This window comes from Lethenteron reissneri, chromosome 32 (genome assembly GCF_015708825.2).
Source record: "Lethenteron reissneri isolate LAM-NWPU_2019-01 chromosome 32, ASM1570882v1, whole genome shotgun sequence".
Lineage (NCBI taxonomy): Eukaryota > Metazoa > Chordata > Hyperoartia > Petromyzontiformes > Petromyzontidae > Lethenteron > Lethenteron reissneri.
The window spans coordinates 15045118-15064791 of record NC_083810.1 but is presented as its reverse complement, the minus strand read 5'-3'; the positions used below and the strand labels follow the sequence as shown (position 1 = coordinate 15064791).

At 45.9% G+C, this 19674-nt stretch overlaps 1 protein-coding gene across 2 annotated transcripts in view; it reads right to left on the bottom strand.

Moving 5' to 3' along the window:
* Window positions 1-2657: 2657 nt before the first annotated feature.
* UBL3 (ubiquitin like 3) overlaps window positions 2658-19674 on the bottom strand; it is a 126467-nt gene continuing 109450 nt past the window's right edge. The window contains exons 2-5 of one of the 2 annotated variants that reach the window (XM_061564113.1): window positions 18786-18894; window positions 11933-12019; window positions 9113-9190; window positions 2658-2864 (exon numbers count right to left, since the gene is read on the bottom strand). In XM_061564113.1, the coding sequence (XP_061420097.1) occupies window positions 2812-2864; window positions 9113-9190; window positions 11933-12019; window positions 18786-18894 (327 nt within the window). In that variant the 3' untranslated portion in view covers window positions 2658-2811. The remainder of the gene's footprint in view (window positions 2865-9112; window positions 9191-11932; window positions 12020-18785; window positions 18895-19674) is intronic. The other variant, XM_061564112.1, reaches the window with a different exon arrangement.

Below are 19674 nucleotides of genomic sequence, written 5' to 3'. Positions count from 1 at the left end.
AATACATAGTGTGATATTAAATGTATAAGATATAGGTTGGTTTACAGCAATACAGTATATAATTTAATGTTGGGTTTATCTATGGCAGTATATAGTACGGTATATGCTCGTGTGATGTAAGAGAATAAGGTTTAGATGGAAGCATATTATAGAATTTTTACGAGGTAAAATTGTAATGTATTACTTGCTGTTAGTAACTCAGCTTATTATAGAGTATAGTAAGTATACTGATGGTGCGATGCAGTTTATACTTTAGTTTTTTATGTAGTTTATACTTTAGTTTTCTACGTGGTTGTTGAGTAACTGCAGCTACATATCATTAACATTCCTTTCCTTTGTTACTGCTAATCCCTGCACCCCCCTTGGTTGCTGCTGATCCTGCATAATGCATGGGCATAATATGACTTTGACACCCCCCCGCCCAACGCCTACGCATTTCCCATGAATATGCTAAATCCCTCTTCACATGCACATTCTTTTTGTTAAGGCGCTCTTCAACCCCCAATGCAGCTTATATATAAGCTCCTAGTTTGGTAGTGTCTCATTCTTCACCTGAAGACGGCTGCTTGCGTTGTAGCCGAAACGTCGTGAGAATTGTTTTATTATGTTTTATTTTTATTATTTTATTACTTCCCTTCTACGTGACTTTACCGAAAGAAACAAGAAGATGAATCCCTGCAGTCACGAAAGCTTTAAATCGAAATTTATTTGAACGTGATTGAATATTTAAACTCTTAACATGCAGCTTAGGTACAAACCAATCACTGTTTATGTTTTGGGTTGTGTCATCTTTTAATGATTTCCAAATAAATTAGTAAAATAATAGTACATTGTTATACTGCGTCTATAATTACTATCTATTGATTACAGATTTAAGGGAAACAGCCACGCAGATCCAATTTCCATCCCTTGGGCGAAAGCGTAAAGATTAATTAATCGTGGGTATTAAAGGTTAATGCACGTTTAGGTGCTCTGTGAGATATTGATAACTAATGGTGACAATGATACCCCATTGTGCCTTGAATCAGTGCCAAGCAGAGGGTTCAACAGGACAGGTGATGAACTTATAACTCCATGCGGGCGTGTGGCATTGGCAAAAGTATATTCGAGTGTATGACGTCCCAAACTAGCATTTTGCTTTCATCTCAACTGTATAATTTGTCCATTATTCACTTTTACTCGTGCTCTCCACTCAGGTGAGTGCACATCTGCGCACAGATGCACAACAGCCCATTTACCACAATGATGATGTGGCATTGGTAGTGGGAACACAAAGAAAATATGGCCGGGCAAATATGGAGCCAGCCCCACCACTGTTGTGTGTCGTGTTGTTTATAATAGGTACTCATTATAAGCTACTTGCCCCTCAGTCTCTCTTGTATAAGAGATGGTTGTTTGTGTGTATGTGTTATAATATATTTTCGAGGTGACCTGGGTTTGATTTCTAGGCAGGAATATCCGAGGCTGCCCTGGGCCTTCCCCAGGTTGACTCGGCCTTAAACAGGCACCTGCTATGGTTTGTGAACATCAGCATTGGGGAGACGCATGCATGGTGTGTCGGCCACACCACCCTGTTGGCCTTGCTGGATGCTCACCGCCAGCAATTGTCCCTCTGGTCTATATGAGAAAACAAGATCTTTGCCCATTTTAGGCAATGCTGTACAATGCACTACAACCATCATAGGATCTGTTTCTGAATATGGTTTCAGTTAAAATCGATATCTTGGAATATACAGGTGAAAATACTCTCATATTATGTTAAGTTAAACATAGAACTGCATTGGCAGTAGTTTATAAGCTCAGGCCAAAAAAAAAATCATCACAGCCATCATTTAACACTGCCCGAGCATCAGAAAAATATATAGATAACATTTTTGGCAATGGCTTTTTCAGATCTCTCTCTCCCCTCACGAGGGTCACTTACAATCATCACATCTCACGATGAGATGTGGTCAGAACTCTGGTCCACGTTCCACAAAAGCAGTGCTCCAAATCCTTGGTTCTGAGGCCACATTTTTCTGTCACAGTCAGGCCAAGTGTGTTAATGGTAAATGCGGTGAGATTTTCTCCGGTCTTACACCAGCGGCTAGCTAAGTACGGAACAGTATTTGCAAACCCCAGTGTACACTCCTCTACGACAGTGAAATGCAACAATCGTCTAAAGTTATTCTATTTCTGGCAGGTGATTGTAGCGAGTTATGTTTTAATGGAGATAAGCTTCAATAGGACTCAATCAAATACACACAGGCGCAAACCTAACTGCTTTAATAACACCACACTGGCTTTATTATGGGATGGAGAAAAGCAGCACAATGGGCAATGCCTCGGGGCACCCACAATGCCTGCTCTTCCACACACGCCCCCCTCAAGCCAACCACCTGCCACAGCTCCGGTTATTCTTCTTCTTTCCTCCAAACGCCGTTGGAGCAATCCGTTTAAATAAGAAGAGCATGAGAAAAGTGACCTTGTTCACATTACTGTATACCTCTGACATCGCGTGGGACTAAACGGGACTGGGCGGTCTGCTGCCCCCCCCTCCCCCCCCCCCCCCGGCTATCTTCATCGTAAATTACAACTCTGAATTGAAAAGGTAAACGAGCTTTACCCTACAACACCTGCCCCCATCCCACTGCACCCCCACACGCTCACCCCCCCCATAACTGCAGCACCCCCACCCCAGCTCCCCACTGCACTCCACATCCCTAAAAATCACAGCCTCATGTACTCCCGAGGGAGAGATGGGGAGGTGATTTATGGGAAGCGGCCAGCAGAAGCTGATGGCTGGTTTTGTTTCATTTCCACGAGGTGCGATTAAAGGATCACGCAGCAGCTGCTCTCCTCCGTCTTGCCACGGTTCCTCTGACCTGAGCACAGAACAAAACAGGGCCGTTGTGCCATCATTAGCCGGGCATTGAGATTACGACAACGACGCGTTGCTCACGTGTACTCTGATGTTTGTGTTTAGGTTGTTGTCCTTCTCCTGGCACTTCCGATTAGCACGGTGCGAAACAAGTTCAACATACGTACCGTGCAAACAAGATGCACGCTCTTTTTTGAATCATTGCATGTTTATATGTATTCATATTTACACTGCCTATGAGCAAATCACCTGGAATGTGCCAGATCTCATGAGATCTTGGAAGTTCGGCAGGATCGACCTTGGATAGCGCTGGGTTGGGCGACCACCTTGTATAACAACATAGCCTGTTGCTGTGGCCCTACGTCGTCAGCAGAGGGCAGTGCAGCAAAACCCATTGTGCTTTGTCGCGTTCCAACATCCATGCTGTCCATCTTCACCAACCTGCACTGACCAGCGTGGTCAAGTATGGTAAAATGACTCCTCCCACCAAAACGTGCATGTTGTGGTGTGGCTCTCATCCAGTAGTGCATTGAAATTACAGTTGTACGTGTGCACATACACACACGGTGTGAGTCACGAGTAAAAAACTTTGCCTCCTCTCGTGGGTTTCGTGTCAATCTCTACGGGAAGCAAATTACTTGATTCAATGTTGGTAGAAATCACATAATTAGAAGTTTTTAGCACTAAACATAATATTTGGGTGGCAAAATATAGGATTTTTGTTATTTTATAATTTGTTCTAGTTACAAGCCAAGATTTGACTATTTTTGTGTAAATGTAAATCACATTTATATCAGTTGGTTGCTTGTCTGTTAATTAGTTGCGTTTATTTAAGTCGATAATGAAGCCTAACCCTATCTCAATACCCTATACTACCTATAGGAACAGCAGTGCAGCATGGCTGGGCTCGTGGGTGGTTATGCTTCCGCTGCGAGTGAGGAGTGCATTTCATCAATGGCAACTCCATGACCCCAGACATAAGGGGCTTTTAATTATGCTGCCACTGTGACGAGAGCACTTTTGCAAAAAGGGCTAGGCGTTTCTGGTTTATTTCCTGATGCTTGTTGCTTTGGGCATAGGATTAAGACAAATAATCCAGGGAACCACCGCCAGGAGGTTGATGGAGTTCAGTGGCTGACGCGACGTGTTCCTGCAATGTAACGAAGGGATGCTCTTTTAAGTTCTACGTATCTACGTTGAAGGAAAATTAAGATTCCGACAAAACGGTAAAGTGCAGGCTGATGATGGAACAAGCTGACTTGGGCAATTTGACGTGGAAATGGCATGGGGTCAAATGTGAAACATGATGACACTGCAATTAACAGGGGTCTGGTCGCAGTGAGAAGCCACGCATGCATAGAAGTGTACATATTCATACGCATGCACACAGGCACATCATGTTCTTTCATTACTCTGGTACTTATATTTTGCACAACATATTGATGTCTGCTATGTATGTAAAACTTGTTTTGCACCTTACGTAGCCAAACCATGCTAATCGGAAGTGCTATCTATTTACATTTATTTTATGTAACAAAAACAATACATTTCAGACATGCGAAATCCACCAATGGATTAAGGCCTCCCACACCATGTTGGTCATGGGTTGTTTCTTACCATTCTTCATCACGCTCGTAACGGTGGGTTATTACAAAGAGTACGTGGTGGGGGTTAGGCCATGAACAGTTGTGATATTGCTGCCACTGATATTAGCCGTGATCGGGAATCAAACACGGGTTTCTGGGTTTGTAGCACAGCGCGCTAACCAATCGACCACTATTCCACTCTTCCATTTTTTGTAACTAATATTTATGTGCAGCAGTGGAAACCAGAGATGATGCAGAAAGCATTTGCATGTGAAGAGCTAATGATAAAATGGTCCTGATCAGTTTGTCAGATAATTCTACTGCAGAAATAAAACAATCGGGGCAGTTAAAACCATGGAAACGCTATCTTAATTTACGTATGAAAGAATTGGACCGATGATATATTGTCATGAGAACACAAAGAAAATGGGGACATGAATATTAAGGATTACTAGTGGCCAGAGCAGGAGCAATCGATAACATTTCCATTTATATCCAATGACAACCTAAATGACAACTTAAGTATAAAAGACGCAGAGGCGTTCGTTACCAAGCTGCAACTACGATAGTGTAACTGGTGCAAATAGATTAGCCAAGAGCGGGCCAAGTTTGGATAAAAATGGATTATGATCTCCATAGACCCAACTTAACCCTGCTCAGTGTGACCCTGAGAAAGTGGAGACTATCCAAGTCCTTGGTTGGGTAGTTAACCTCATCGGACGTATCACACTAATCCATGTGAAATCAAATGATTAAGTCTTACTCATTATCAACAATGAGTGTGTTCACTGCTGGCAGAGAGTGCAGACTGTCTATGTATCCATTCTCATGATTTCCAAAATAAACTTTTGACGATCGAACACGATAGCTTGGGGAATAGCAGCTGCCAAATAAAAATTCCCTCGCCTGTTTTGTCAAATTAAAAAGCATTTAAGACGAAAACAAGGAACGGAGAGCAAGTAGGCCTTCATGAAAGTGAAAAAACTACCAAGCGCTTCCCTGTATTTAAAAATCGTAATAAAAGTTCACGAGTGTAAGTGCTGACCAGGGTATATTTTTCTTTCCCAGTGTCAAAAGGGCTTAAAGTTCAGAGCTTCATATCGCTCTGTAATGAAAAGAAATGATACGTTGCTGCTCTGCGATCTGTCATTAACATGCTAATCTCTCATATTAACATGATAATCTCTCATATTAACATGCTAATCTCTCATAGTAACATAGCCACCCGCGCAACTCGTCGCGGACGCCGCTTTCCGATCTGACATTAACACGCTCATTTCTCACATTAACATCACTAGCCCCGCCCACTTCGTTTATGACCCTAGGACTACTACACCCTACAAAAACAGTCTGCATTCAGCAGCTTTCCTCCTGATGACGATTGCTTGTGTTGTGATCAAAACGTCGTAGTTTTTTTAAAATCCTTTATATTAAGTTCGCTTGCTTGCTTGCTTGCGTGCTTGCTTGCTTGCTTACGACCGTGCAAATCTTTCGGTCGTTTTTTAACCCACTTCCTGTGATCCAATCGAGCTGACATTTTGCACACAGACTCGTTGTGCGTGACAATTAATTTTCGTGAAATTTTTTTTCCAAAATTTTACACTGTTTAGGGAATTTTTTTAAAATATTTCATTACCAATTGCTTAATGCTGCCAGACAATCATCTGACCCATAGGTGGCAGCCATCTCAAGCCAGAGGACAAGAGGACTCTAGCCGCCACGCATATAAAGGATTTATAGTGAAAAACTTTGTTTTTACGGGTTAATTTTTTTAATTTGAACCTATCTACGTGACTTTATCGAAAGACCCAAGGAAAATGACAAAAATTGTGGAATAGAGGCTTTTTGCTGATTTAGCAATTCATCCATTAATATGAATTGTTGAGCTCATAATGCTTGTACTGAATTGTGCGTGAGAATCAATGTTTTTCAATTCCTGTGCATTATATGTTTGATGCGTTCAAACTGTGAAGATAAGCGACTGAGGCTTGGGCAGAACGCGTCGTGGCTAAAAGGGACGATGGCCGTTGGGTCAAGAACAATGACGGAGTGGCAGCCAAGGGATGTCGCGCGTCCTAGAGGACTTTCATCTCGGAGATGGAGCAATACATCAGCTCGTGTGCAGGTGCCGAGTGGATTATTACACCGCAGGGTCATGTGGGATGGTGGCACGCTTGGAGAGGCCTTCATTCAGCAGTGGATTGACAGTGGCTGATGTTGATAATGTGTTTTATGTAATGCATTCACGAAATGGTTACAGCCACCAGTGGTTCCTCCATTTGAACAACGCATCATCGAATCGCCAATGGCAGTGAATCGTTCCAACAGCAGTTGCATATCGACCGATGGTGCGTGGTTAACATGAGGCATGGAATGATGCACCCTCTCCACGCTTGCGTGCGCTGTTGACACAATTTCATTCACAAAGCGATGACTGGTTTTGCCATTGTGGTGCATGTAAAATCAATAATGGCTGTACAGTTTCATAAACCATTCACATACAACATAAAATGTAAAACGGTAAAGATGCAGCCCTACATTTACTTGCTTGTGCCACTCCTGGCGTAAGTACCTCCGTGAGAGAGAGCTCCTCTAGAGTGTCTTTGGCCTACTCCTCTGTACTAGCCAGACATCTTGAAAGGGGTGGGAGTACTCACACTTTACCCCACCACACATGCCCTGCTGATGGATTAACTGCGGTGCAGCCAGTTATACTGGACTGGTAGGTGGACAAAAGTGGGCATATTTTAGAAACCTATCCATTGTGTCACCTGTCATGCTGGGAGATCGAACCGGTGACCTGGATTGCAAGTGCAGTGCAATGACCAATATTCCATGACGGCATCTTACCTATAAACGTATTTTTTGTGTCTGTGTGTCTGTCTGTGTGTGGACGAAACTTGTAAAGGATTTGGCTCGCGAACCGTGGGGTTTACGTAAAAAAAAAGTAGCCGCATACCATGCGATAAGCCCCATGGTGAGCCAGCACTATTACGATTTTGCATCTGTCAACTTTAAAGTAGTTTTATTTATTTCCTTATGCCGCTGAGCGCGCACAAAAGCACGCGACTGCGCATGCGCGACAAAGCCAAGACGTGGTTGCCCCTAGTTCTGTGACGGCAAGGGGGGGGAATTCTAATTCGTGTTAAAAATCCAACAAAACAACAACACTGAGCGACATTCTTTTAAGTGTGATGTCCTCCCCCACCCCAATGTGTGCAATTACTACAATAGGGTCGGTAGATACTAATATTATAGCGCTTACATACTATTACTCTAAGGCGGGGGTGGGGGGGGGGGGGGAGTGCGGCCCAGCCCCGGCCTGCCAAGGTGCCACCTCGGCCGGCTGGGCTATCTAGGCGAGGCCGGGGGCTCTGCACGGGACTAGTGGGGAGCGGTAGTGTAGCGGTTAGTGCTACGCTGCACTACGAACCTGGCGACCCGGGTTCGATTCCCGCTCACGGCCTACACCAGTGACGATTATCTGAACCGGTCCTGGGCCTCCCCTAGGTCGACTCAGCCTCAAATGAGTACCTGGTGCGATGTGTAAACATCGCCACTAGGGAGACAAAGGCAGCCGGGCGTGGTGTTGGCCACCCACCCCCTCGTGTGCCGTGCCAGCCTTCATAGGTGCTCGCTAACAGCACTTGCCCCTACAGTCTGTAACGGCTATAGGGGGATCTTTGTAAGGCGATGTGTGCAAGTCGATGTGTGTGTGAGTTGATATGTGTAAGTCGATGTGTGTGTGGGTAAGTCGATGTGTGGATACGTCGCTGTATATGTGTGTAAGTCTGTGTGTGCGTTTGAGTCCATATGTGTGTGTGTGTGTAAGTCGATGTGTGTGCGTGTCTTTTTCACCCGGGCAACGCTGGGTACTTCCCGCTAGTCCCTTATATAATGTAAAACGCAATGTATTCGTCAATTGAAATCGCGCTCGAGAAATAAACTTTTACTGTAAATACAATAAAAAACCAGTGATGATTAAACTAATCTGTTCACAAATACACGATTAGCTACGTGGATTATTAGAATATAAGAACTGACTAATTGATGAAACTGTCAAATCTATAGAATAACAAACCAGTCTGTGTCTCTTTCTTTGTACAACGATATCTCACCACACCCACTCTGGGAGGTGTGATTTATGGTCTGAAAACAGGTGACGACTATTGCCAGTTAAGGTAAAACGAGTGAGAAAAATACACAAGATTAACAAAAGCAAAAATAAATTCGTGCTGGGCTGGCGGAATGGGGCTGTGACCTTTGCCCTCAGCAATCGCTGATGCTGTTGCTGCTTTTATTCTTCGCATTCTCGTGAATTATGCAGCAGCGCAGTGCGGAAAGAAATACAATGGAGAAATAGCATGAATAGTGATGCGCGTAGGTTTATGGCTGCTCCCAGTGAACGGCGTGGTGAATGATTGCCCCCCTGAAAAGGGTTTGATGGCACAGGTAGGGTCTCTCACAGTAATTTTCATGCCAATTTTTGTTATACTGGGTGCTATTTAAATTAACCTGGTTATTATTTCCAGCTCGACGTCCATCGTGTTGCTCCTCCTCGTAGCAACTTTCCCAATGCAGCGTCGCGGCATCTGCGATGTGACTTACGGTCGCACCCCCCCACCCATCCTCCCCCTCCTCCCTTGTGCCCATCCCTCCCCATTACCTTGGGAGTTGGGCTCCGGCAGTGTTTCCCTGGCAACCAGGTGCATGACCGTCGTCTTTCCCATGGGAAGCTTAAGAGCTGAGGCAGGGTGGGGAGCGGGGTGGGAGGAGAACGGGAATGAAGAGCACGGTGCCGTCAGCTGGAGCACTTTCAGCCCCAGTGCAAGCGACGAGAGGCACCATCAGCAGGAAAGCGACGAGAGGCACCATCAGCGTACAAGCGTTTCCTTCTCACAACGGCACCCAGTGGATCGCTTGATTCGCACAACGGCTCAAAGCCACTCAAGGAAATTTTCAGCGAAAATTGCTCCGGGTTTTAAAACCAGAAACCGCTCGTATGGCCAGGATGGCAAAGTTGGGCTGGGAGGAATGCGCAAGGATCTGTGTGTGCATGTGTTTTAGTGTGGTATACAATAGCCACTGGTGGATGAGGCTTAGTGGGGTGTACAATAGCCACTGGTGGATGAGGCTTAGTAGGGTATACAATAGTCGCTGGTGGATGAGGCTTAGTATGGTATACAATAGCCGCTGGTGGATGAGGCTTAGTGGGGTGTACAATAGCCGCTGGTGGATGAGGCTTAGTATGGTATACAATAGCCGCTGGTGGATGAGGCTTAGTGGGGTATACAATAGCCGCTGGTGGATGAGGCTTAGTATGGTATACAATAGCCGTTGGTGGATGAGGCTTAGTGGGGTATACAATAGCCGCTGGTGGATGAGGCTTAGTGGGGTGTACAATAGCCACTGGTGGATGAGGCTTAGTGGGGTATACAATAGCCGCTGGTGGATGAGGCTTAGTGGGGTGTACAATAGCCGCTGGTGGATGAGGCTTAGTAGGGTATACAATAGCCGCTGGTGGATGAGGCTTAGTGGGGTATACAATAGCCGCTGGTGGATGAGGCTTAGTGGGGTATACAATAGCCGCTGGTGGATGAGGCTTAGTAGGGTATACAATAGCCGCTGGTGGATGAGGCTTAGTGGGGTATACAATAGCCACTGGTGGATGAGGCTTAGTGGGGTATACAATAGCCGCTGGTGGATGAGGCTTAGTGGGGTGTACAATAGCCGCTGGTGGATGAGGCTTAGTGGGGTATACAATAGCCACTGGTGGATGAGGCTTAGTAGGGTATACAATAGCCGCTGGTGGATGAGGCTTAGTGGGGTGTACAATAGCCGCTGGTGGATGAGGCTTAGTGGGGTGTACAATAGCCGCTGGTGGATAAGGCTCATCTGTGCCATTAAGGATGGTCGGAGAGGTGCTGTTGCAGGTGACGGGACTGTCCTGTGCTCCTACAACGTTGCCAAGCCAGTTGCTTAATCGTTGCTGGTTGCACAATAAGGCTGAAAGTTAACGATAGTGTCTTCACGTTGAATTTATGGAGCACCATCTCAACCAAGCAATAAACGTGGTGATGAAGGGACAGCACTTATCTCGACTTAAAGCTTTTGTGACTGCAGGAATTAATATTCTTTGGGTCTTTCGGTAAAGTCACGTAGATAGGTTCAAAGAAAATAACAAAAAACTACGACGTTTCGATCACAACACAAGCGATCGTCAGGACGATTGCTTATGTTGTGGTCGAAAAGTCGTAGTGTTGTTATTTTTTGTTATTTTCTTTGAACCTATCTACGTGAATTAACCGAAATACTCAAAGAATAGCACTTATCTTCCCATACAGCAGTCACACCTTGTCCAGGATCATCCATCTGCTCCATTGAATAACAAACCGTTGCACTTCATGGTGGAGTCACACAGCCCAAGGTAATTCTGAGCACGCCGATTAGAAAAGCCCCAAAATACAAAATGCAATGACTGCTCTCGGATCCAGCCTCATTCATCCCGAGCAGTCGACAGCTTGCAGAAAGTTAAATGCACTCTACCTTTGTCATAAGAGCTCCATCTCCAAGGTCGTCATAACTCCTACTGCATCCACTCCCTTCTTTATCCCTTCCAACAATCCCTTATCCCCGATCCACAGACTCTCATTATGTACAGTGCAAATACAAAGAGTCTGAGGTTAAAGCAGGTATCCCGGGCTTCATTCATTCTCACCAGAGGTCATGCGGTTCCTTTGGCCATTATTACGCCATCCATCGGTTTCGTTAAATTAAAGTTTCCGTGTGGCTCCACAGGATCTTCTGACAGGCTCTAAAACTGCAGTGCTGGCAATGAACACCCGACTATACAAATCAATGAGTAGATTGGCCAAACACCACCCAAGCCCCAGCACTGTGCTGCATCCCAGACTCTTTTATGTGCAATCTTTCAAAACAATGGCAATTATGAAAAAAATGTTGTTTAATGTTGGGCTATTGGCGAGTATACTCATAAATAAGCCACCCAGCTGTAACTGTTGAAATAGATTTGCATGCGTACATTTTTCTCAAAGAGACCAATGGCGTGGAGCACGATTTCACTGGCAGCTTTGAGCCAGGAGTGATGTGTACATTCAATTACTGCCCGAGGTAGACATACCCAGCAACCGTAATTAAAAAGTGTCCTTTCAAAATACAAGTTTAATTTGTTCGGAAAACTTTTTGCATGTTACATTTTACTCAAATCTGCAGCCTTCTTTGGTGAAGTTATTCAAGAATTTCTTGCAGTAAATTGTAAACGTTTGCCATCAAATAGTACAGCAGCCTGGTAAAAATGTCACAGGAGGGATATTAAAACAAAAACATTTGGACTTCTTGTCATCACCAGTGGTGGCACTGAATAAGTGGTTGGAATTCCACATTCCAACGACAGAGACAGTTTATCATGAGCGGTAATTATTGGAAATGCAACTCGTTCAGACGATGCGCTGCTCATCTGCGTTACCTGAGAGAGTGACGGTGCCATGCAGAAACCGGCCCTGGTAGATGAGCCTCAGTATGTTGGGACTGCTCACCTGCTCCTCCTCCCAGTCTATACCACACACACAAACACATGTGGACAAATACAAATATCCCCGTATAGCCTTAACAGACTGTTGGGGCAAGTGCTGTTAGCGAGCAACTATGAAGGCCGGCACAGCACACGAGGGGGTGGGTGGCTAGCACCATCATCAGCCACTTTTATCTCCACAGTATTGTTATTCACACACAGCACCAGGTACTAATTTAAGGCTAAGTCGACGTAGAGAAGGCCCATGACTGGTTCAGTTGATTGCTACGGATGTTAGCTGTGGCAGGCGATCTGAGTTAAATTCCAGGAATTATTGGAACTGCAACGAGTTCAGATCATTTTGAGAGCTCTTGGACAAAATTAATGAGACCAAATGAGGACCCTAAACACTACAATAATTACGTGATTATTATAAGTATTGTATTACATTTGCTTTGCAATCCACTGAAACCGATGTTTCTGGAGGACTCAGGTCGCTGGGTTCGTGGCACGGTGCACTAACCACTGCGCCACAAACACAGCGACCTGAATTAGATGATTGGCCACGGCTTACATCAAGTGGTGAGTGAGATCTGACCTTATCCTGGGCTTCACCAACCTGCATGAACCAGTGTGGTGAAGTATGTTCAAATAATCACCAAGACCAACACCGTGTGGGGAGGCCTTCATCCAGTAGTGAATTGACAAAGGATTGTGCATTCTTTTATTTATTCCTATAATTGCGTTACCTTTTCGTCTTCTGTATTGTCATGAATGAAGCGATTTAAAGTCATGAACACATTATTGGGCTGTATCACTTTTTTAAAAGTCCTTTACCAAAGTGGATCCTCATAAAAATTGCTGTGAACTCTTTGGGAGGCATCAGTCTTGGGGTGCTTGACCAATTCATTAATGACGACTTCTGATGACGCCTCAGGAAGTCGAATCTTATTCTTTCGTACGACTGATGCAGATGCAGAGCAACAACAACAATTTCACATTCAGGTGGCCCAGTCAGACAACCGCATCAGGAGCAGCAGCAGAGTTGTGTATCGCTGTGATGTCTCCTTCGTATTTGTGGATCGGGCATTGTGTCATTATATATTGTACGGTCTGTTCTGGATGACCACAGTCGGACACTGGAGAACTTTTAATTTTCCATTTGTGCATCAGGTATCCGCATCTGCCATGGTTTGTGCAGTTGATGGTGTTTAAGGTGGACCATGAACTTCGTGGAAGATCAAACCCAGAGATCTTCTGCGTTAGGTCTTTCACGAGGTGTTTGCGAGTTCGTTTCATTCAGCTCTCCAAGCTTCATCGGGGTCGAAGTCGCATTGTTGAAGGTTAAGCGCATAGGGTCCAAAAGGGCCTGCATGACTTATCATGTTGAATGAATGCGAGAAACATCAGCAGGGTAAGGACTCCTACTTCCCTGCCACTCAAAGCGATTAAATTGTTAGGATTCAGGGTCATGTTTCCAAAGGAGATTTTTATTTTACAATTCAGTGAATGCAGCAGACACTAATGGCTGCAGGGCTCGCATGAACCCAGCATATACAACAGAAATGAATTGAAAAACAATGATTCCTACACGTCCCATCAATGTATTTCACGAGTGCTTAAGAATCGCTACTAATTCATGAAAAAATCGTCACACCTCTACTACACCTACACATAAGGTCATTTTGTCAATCCACTGCTGGATCAGGGCCTCCTTCCAATGCTGTATGGGTCATGGGGGTACGTGACCATACCTCACCGTGCCAGTCGGTGTGGGTGGGTGAAGACGGCAGCATAGACGTTGGATCAAAGTACAGTACAATATTGCATTTTGTCGCACGGCCCTCTGCTGTGAATATAGACCTACACCTCTATTAGAAAGCTGAAATAAAATGACCCTATTTATAAAACTATAAAAAAAATTGAATAACTAAGAATACTGAATAAGCCTAATGTGGTTTTCTTAAATGTACATCTTATATATTTTCTATTCCACTCTGTAAAAGGGGCAGGGAAATTAAACTCTGTAACTAGATTACAGGAAGATGACGAGAATGCGACTGTGAAGACGCTGGACTAAAATGACGACATCAGCCCCTGTGAGATTCGCACAGTCGCCTCTTGCTATGGAGCAGAGGATCCCAGCGCACGTCAGGATCCCAGCGCACGTCAGGATCCCAGCGCACGTCGGCGCGAGCGACCGCAAGGGGCTCCTCCTCGCTTGCTGCAAACCCAACCGTGGCTTGCAGCTCGGTGTTCTCTTTGGATGGAAGATTTCGCAACAAACAACTGGTGGCGGCGGCGTGTCTGTGATGTAACGGCGACAGCCACAGCTCCAACCGCTCACACCACTCACACCCGGCCCTCACAGCATTCCTACAGCTACATTTCCAGTGAGCGTGGTTGTAATATTTTATCATTTCACCCATAGTCACACGGTGATATTTTATTGTTTTAAAGGCATACCGAAAATTAAACGGTCCAAATTATCAGCCAGGGTAATGCATGGCCTCTACAAAATCAAAGCTGAGGAGGCTTTATCTTTTAACTCGCTATACAAATGCACAACTTAATATTCTTTCATCTTTGGTTTGTTAGAAAGGCTCTCGTGTAGTCCAGTGAATTTGAAGACGGTGAGCAAAACAGCTTTCTAAAAAATGTATTCAATTGTACTCAGCCCCAGGAGACGGGCATGTAGTGGCAGAGAGAGGCAGGGTGAGAAGGGCTCACCTGGAGTGGTCACAGATGCTCCTTTGATGGGAAACCAAAGTATCCCAAAATACAGGTTTGCCCACTGCGTGAAGATTTTGCTCACACACGCTGTTCTTTATTTCCCCAGGAAGGCATCATCTGTGAATAAAGACCCTTGCTCATGAATGTTTTGGTCAATTTAGTGTTCTGCATAAGGAAGGAAACCCAATGGGGTAAAGCAGGCTTGGGACATCGGTCAGAATCCTACACTACTTTCTTCCTCCCACAAATTCAAAACACTCAATCTGTGATTAAAGAATGGGGCAAACATCGCACGCCTTGTTCCAACCACCACTGGAAAGTGAGCCAGTCGGGATCACAAGTCAGGCAAGTGGGCTTTGTCAAGGTCTTCGTGGTACCATTACCGGGCTAAGCCAAGACCAATCGGGCCGTGTGGCTTCCTTTGCTGAGCGAGTAACTGTTGCACGCTTTTACTCGAGCCATCCTCTGAAACTTTCGTGATGTCAAGGGGTCAACGTGGAAGAGAGATGCTGGTCAGTGATGTCCCTCGTCTTGGTCAACTTCAGGATTTTAGCCTGGGATCATGTAACCTAACCCCTGTATGATTAAAACTTTGTTTAAAATTAGTGTGTGTGTATATTATGTTTATTGTTTTATGATCGCTTCCCTTTGGCTGTGGAGTGAAGGGAGTGGAGAAGAGGCCGATTCCAAAGAGCCACGTGGCGCACTAAACGTTGGGATGAGACGTGGACCATGCTGAGGGATTCCAAGAACGATCCAGCACGGGATGAGTTTGATTTCTTATGGTCGTGGAAATGCAACGTCGGTGAATCTTTCCTCGATAAATTAAAATACTTCTGAGCTTTACGGCTGTCTGGTAGAAACATGGACACAAACTGCTCTTTTGTCAATCCAGTGCTGGATGAGGGCCTCTTCATGTGGGCCGTGGCAGTGTTTGACGATACTTCACCACACTGGTCAGTACAGGTTGGTGACGACTGGGAGCATAGACAATGGGCATTTCAAAATAAATACATTGGATTTTTCTGTACTGCCCTCTTATGTGCAACACAGTTTTGTAGCAGCCTATAACACCTGTTTTTTGCAATGACGATCGCCCATCCATGTCCTATCTGGGCTCAAGCCCTGCTGAGCTTGCGAAGTCTGATGAAATCGTGTGCTTTCTGGATGATTCACTCAAAAGGCATTTGAATAAACATGTACCTTTAAGATTGGATCTGCACTCTGTGCATCAGCACAAGAGCAAATGCCCCGATGAAGCACATCCATTGCTCTAATGGAAATCCTGAGCGACGCTGAGAAGTGCCGTTCTAATCTAATGGAATGGCCTGTAAGAGGGCACCTAATGGTGTGCAATCACAAGAGTGTCAGATGAGTTTAAATCTGCCACTGTGATCAAGAATGCCCCTGTTCCAACGCCCGGTAAGTCAGCCCCATGAAGCATCGTGGCACTCATAACCAACGCAGACTTCTTGGTGCAACTGTAGCTGGAAAATGATTGTGGACTAATTGTGCACAAGTCTCTTAAACCGCCGTGTTTATGTGAAGTGCTGAGTTGCTATTGGCCCTGTCGGCTCCGGAATGTGCACCAATTCAGTTGCACATTAACTCGGCATCTTTGTCCTATAAACTCGCACTCAATTTAGAGCCGTGCCCTACCACTGTCGTCACTTATGGGCCCCGTTATAAAATAAGAGCGATGCTGGTAAACTCTGCAAGGCAGCTGGCTGTGTGTGTGTTGCTGCAATGCGGCTGTGGAGAACAGGTGACTTGTGTGAGCACGGTACGTAGCAGTTCGATAAACTCCCGCGGTTCGGAGTCGTCCTTCGATTCAAGAGTCGACGCGTTTTCTTGACTTGATTTTCCCCGTGGAATTTTTGTTTTGTTTCCACGTCTTTTCTTTGCTTCAACAAGCATATCTTTAGCATATAATTTACAGCTAATTATCACATGCACAATTATTTGTATGCACAGTTTTGTGAACACAGAAAGGGGAAATAATGGACGGTGGTTGGGAAAAACAAGTGCTGAACTTTGTTCTTTAATCGTAAAGGTAAAGGTGCCGCCCTGAAATTTGCTTCCCAACGGCACTGATGGTGGACGACCCTCCAATAGGGGGAGCTCTGTAGAGCCCCTCTAGAGGGTATTTGTCCTGCCCATTCAAGTTGACCAGACATCTTGGAAGAGGTGGGGATATCCACACTTTATCCCGCCATACTTGACGTGCCGATTGACTGTGCTGGACCCATCTCTACTGCCGGGGGGAATTTGAGAAACTTGCATCATCGCTTAGCCGCGGTTGGTTAGGTACGGTGCGAAAGAAGCTCAACATACATATGTAGAGGAGTACCGCGAGTACACAACGAGAGGTGAGCGCGGGAAGAGGTGCAGGCCAAGGGATGAGTGGCGGAAGGTCGACGCATGATGGGAGCAGGGGCGTAAGACGTCCGCCAAGGGGGGAGCTGGCGGAAGGGAGGGGCCCCGGGGAGGGGGGATATGAAGGGGGGACATCGGGAGAGAGAGGAAGGAAGATGTCCCGGGCAGAGAGAGAAGAGGGGGGGGGCTACGGGCTGAGGAGGTGGGACCTCGCTCTCGGGCGGTGTGGGTTGACCTCCCGCCTGGAGAAGACGAGAGGGGAGACCGAGGGGTAGCCCTGACAGGGTAGTTGAGGAAGGGGTGAAGGGACAGGGTGTAGCGTGTACCCGCCACGGGTGGAAGTGTGGAGTGGAGAGAGAGTGAATAGAGAGGAGAGCACAAGTGAATAAATGGCAAGCAGACCTGAGTAAAGATCTGGCGCAGAGATGATCGAGGGTCGAGTGTAATGACAGCATATCTGCCACTAGGGGGATAGAGCGCGCACCAGGATAAAAGGGGAGCGCGGAGATGACTGGGGTCGATTGAGTGAGTAATGTTCGGTGGGTCGGGTCGTGGAGCTGCAATCGCCTCGTGTCTAGGGGGTTACGTAGAGACAAGGACGTCTACAACAATTATAGAACCAGCTCCGAAAAGGTTCTGATTAAGGGAAGTGTTAATACACGGATTGCCCCTAACCACGTAGTGTGTCTTCATTTAAGAGCACTACACATATAATGGGCAGCCCAGCGGAACACGTGGGAACAAAGGTAAGACTTCCCCCCCCCCCTCCCAACTCTTTTAGAGTTTTCTGATCCGTCGAATAATTAATAGGACTGATTTATAACTTTGATCCTTACCCATGCATCGATAGTAAACATTTAATGTACAATTTTATTGAGGGACTGGGTTGTCTTGGTGTGTTCTTGAACTGTTTTATGCATTTTGTTCTTATACATTTAATTTATTTATATTTTTTTACTTTCTTAGCGTTCCTATATTTTAATGTCGGTTTTTGTATTGTTTGCTGTTGTAACTTTATGACTCGCCACTACTGGACATCTGAAAAAGAGCTTCACAGCTCATCGGATTCTTCCAGTCTAAATAAAAAATCTGATTCTGAGTAATCGATTACTTAAAACATCGTATAGTCCATATCTGGTAGGGGCCAATAATTCCACTGAACAACCACTTTCGATCTCTCATTACGCAGCGCTGATATTATACTGGGATCAGAATCGGTGACTTCATGAACGCGATGGCTCCAATCACAGCACCGGCACGTTGCAGGACAAAGACAACGACAAAGATCCCCTGTGTAGCCTTAACAAACTGTTGAGGAAAGTGCTGTTAGCGAGCACCTATGAAGGCCGGCATGGCACAGGAAGGGGGTGGGTGGCCAGCACCACGCCCGGCCGCCTTTGTCTCCCTAGTGGCGAAACTTACATACCGAACTAGGTACTCATTTGAGGCCGAGTCGACCTAGTGGAGGCCCAGGACCGGTTCAGATAATAGTCACTGGTGGTGGCTGTGAGCAGGAATTTAATCTGGGTCGCCGGGTTTGTAGCGCAGTGCTCTAACCGCTACCCTACCGCTCCCCACGTGGCAGGACACACACAAACACGTACACACACACACACGAGGTGGCATTACAATGGGGCTGACTGTTGCACAAAGACGCAACAGAGAGCAGTGGCAGTTGAGTACGGCGTGCGGGGCTCACCGACTGGCCAGTTCTCGTACACATGCCGGGCGATATCAGCCGCCGAGTCCGAGGGAGCAAACAGGAACTCCTTGGTCCGCCCGCTCACAAGGATGAGCCGCAGGTTCATCTGCAGATACAAAGACAGATCCCCCGTGCAGCTTGAACAGACTGTTGGAGCAAGTGCTGTTAGCGAGTCGCGCTCATGAAGGCCGGCACGGCACACGAGGTGGTGGGTGGCCGGGACCACGCTCGGCTGCCTTTGTCTCCTGAGTGGCGATGTTTACACATTTGAGACCGAGTCGACCTAGATCAACACGGTCGCCACCTGCCCGCAGGTGTCTACACTGGTGTAGCCCTGAAATAGCCTGCTCATGCCACTGCTGGCAGCAGAGGCTCCCACTAGAGGGAGCTGTGGACAGCCCATCTCGAGGGTATTTGGGCCGATGTTGGCACGCTGAAACAGATGGGAGTATCCACATTTTACCCCACCACGTGACAAAAAATAAGAGCCTACTTTTCGAATGATGATTGTCAAGATCGTTAATGTCCACTTCACAGCATGTCAGAATGTTGGAATTCGCATGACAAAAACCGGAGCAGTCATATTTTAAACATTGAACAAGCACCCTGGGCTAAAACCAGAGTTGATTTTGGTATATTATGCGAGGGCACAACGTACAGAAAAGTCCAAAAGTCCATTATCAATTATGTTTAAGGTCATTCCACGCTGCAACTCACATATTCCGTGTCATAACAAATAGCAATGGCTTAGAAATCAACTTGAGGTTGAGCGCTGAATGCTAGAAAACAATTAAATGCACAGGAGATGCGATGTGGATCCAAGATCGATATTTCTCAAACTCCCAGGATCACACCTACAACCCAGCCTCGACTAAACTGACAGCCG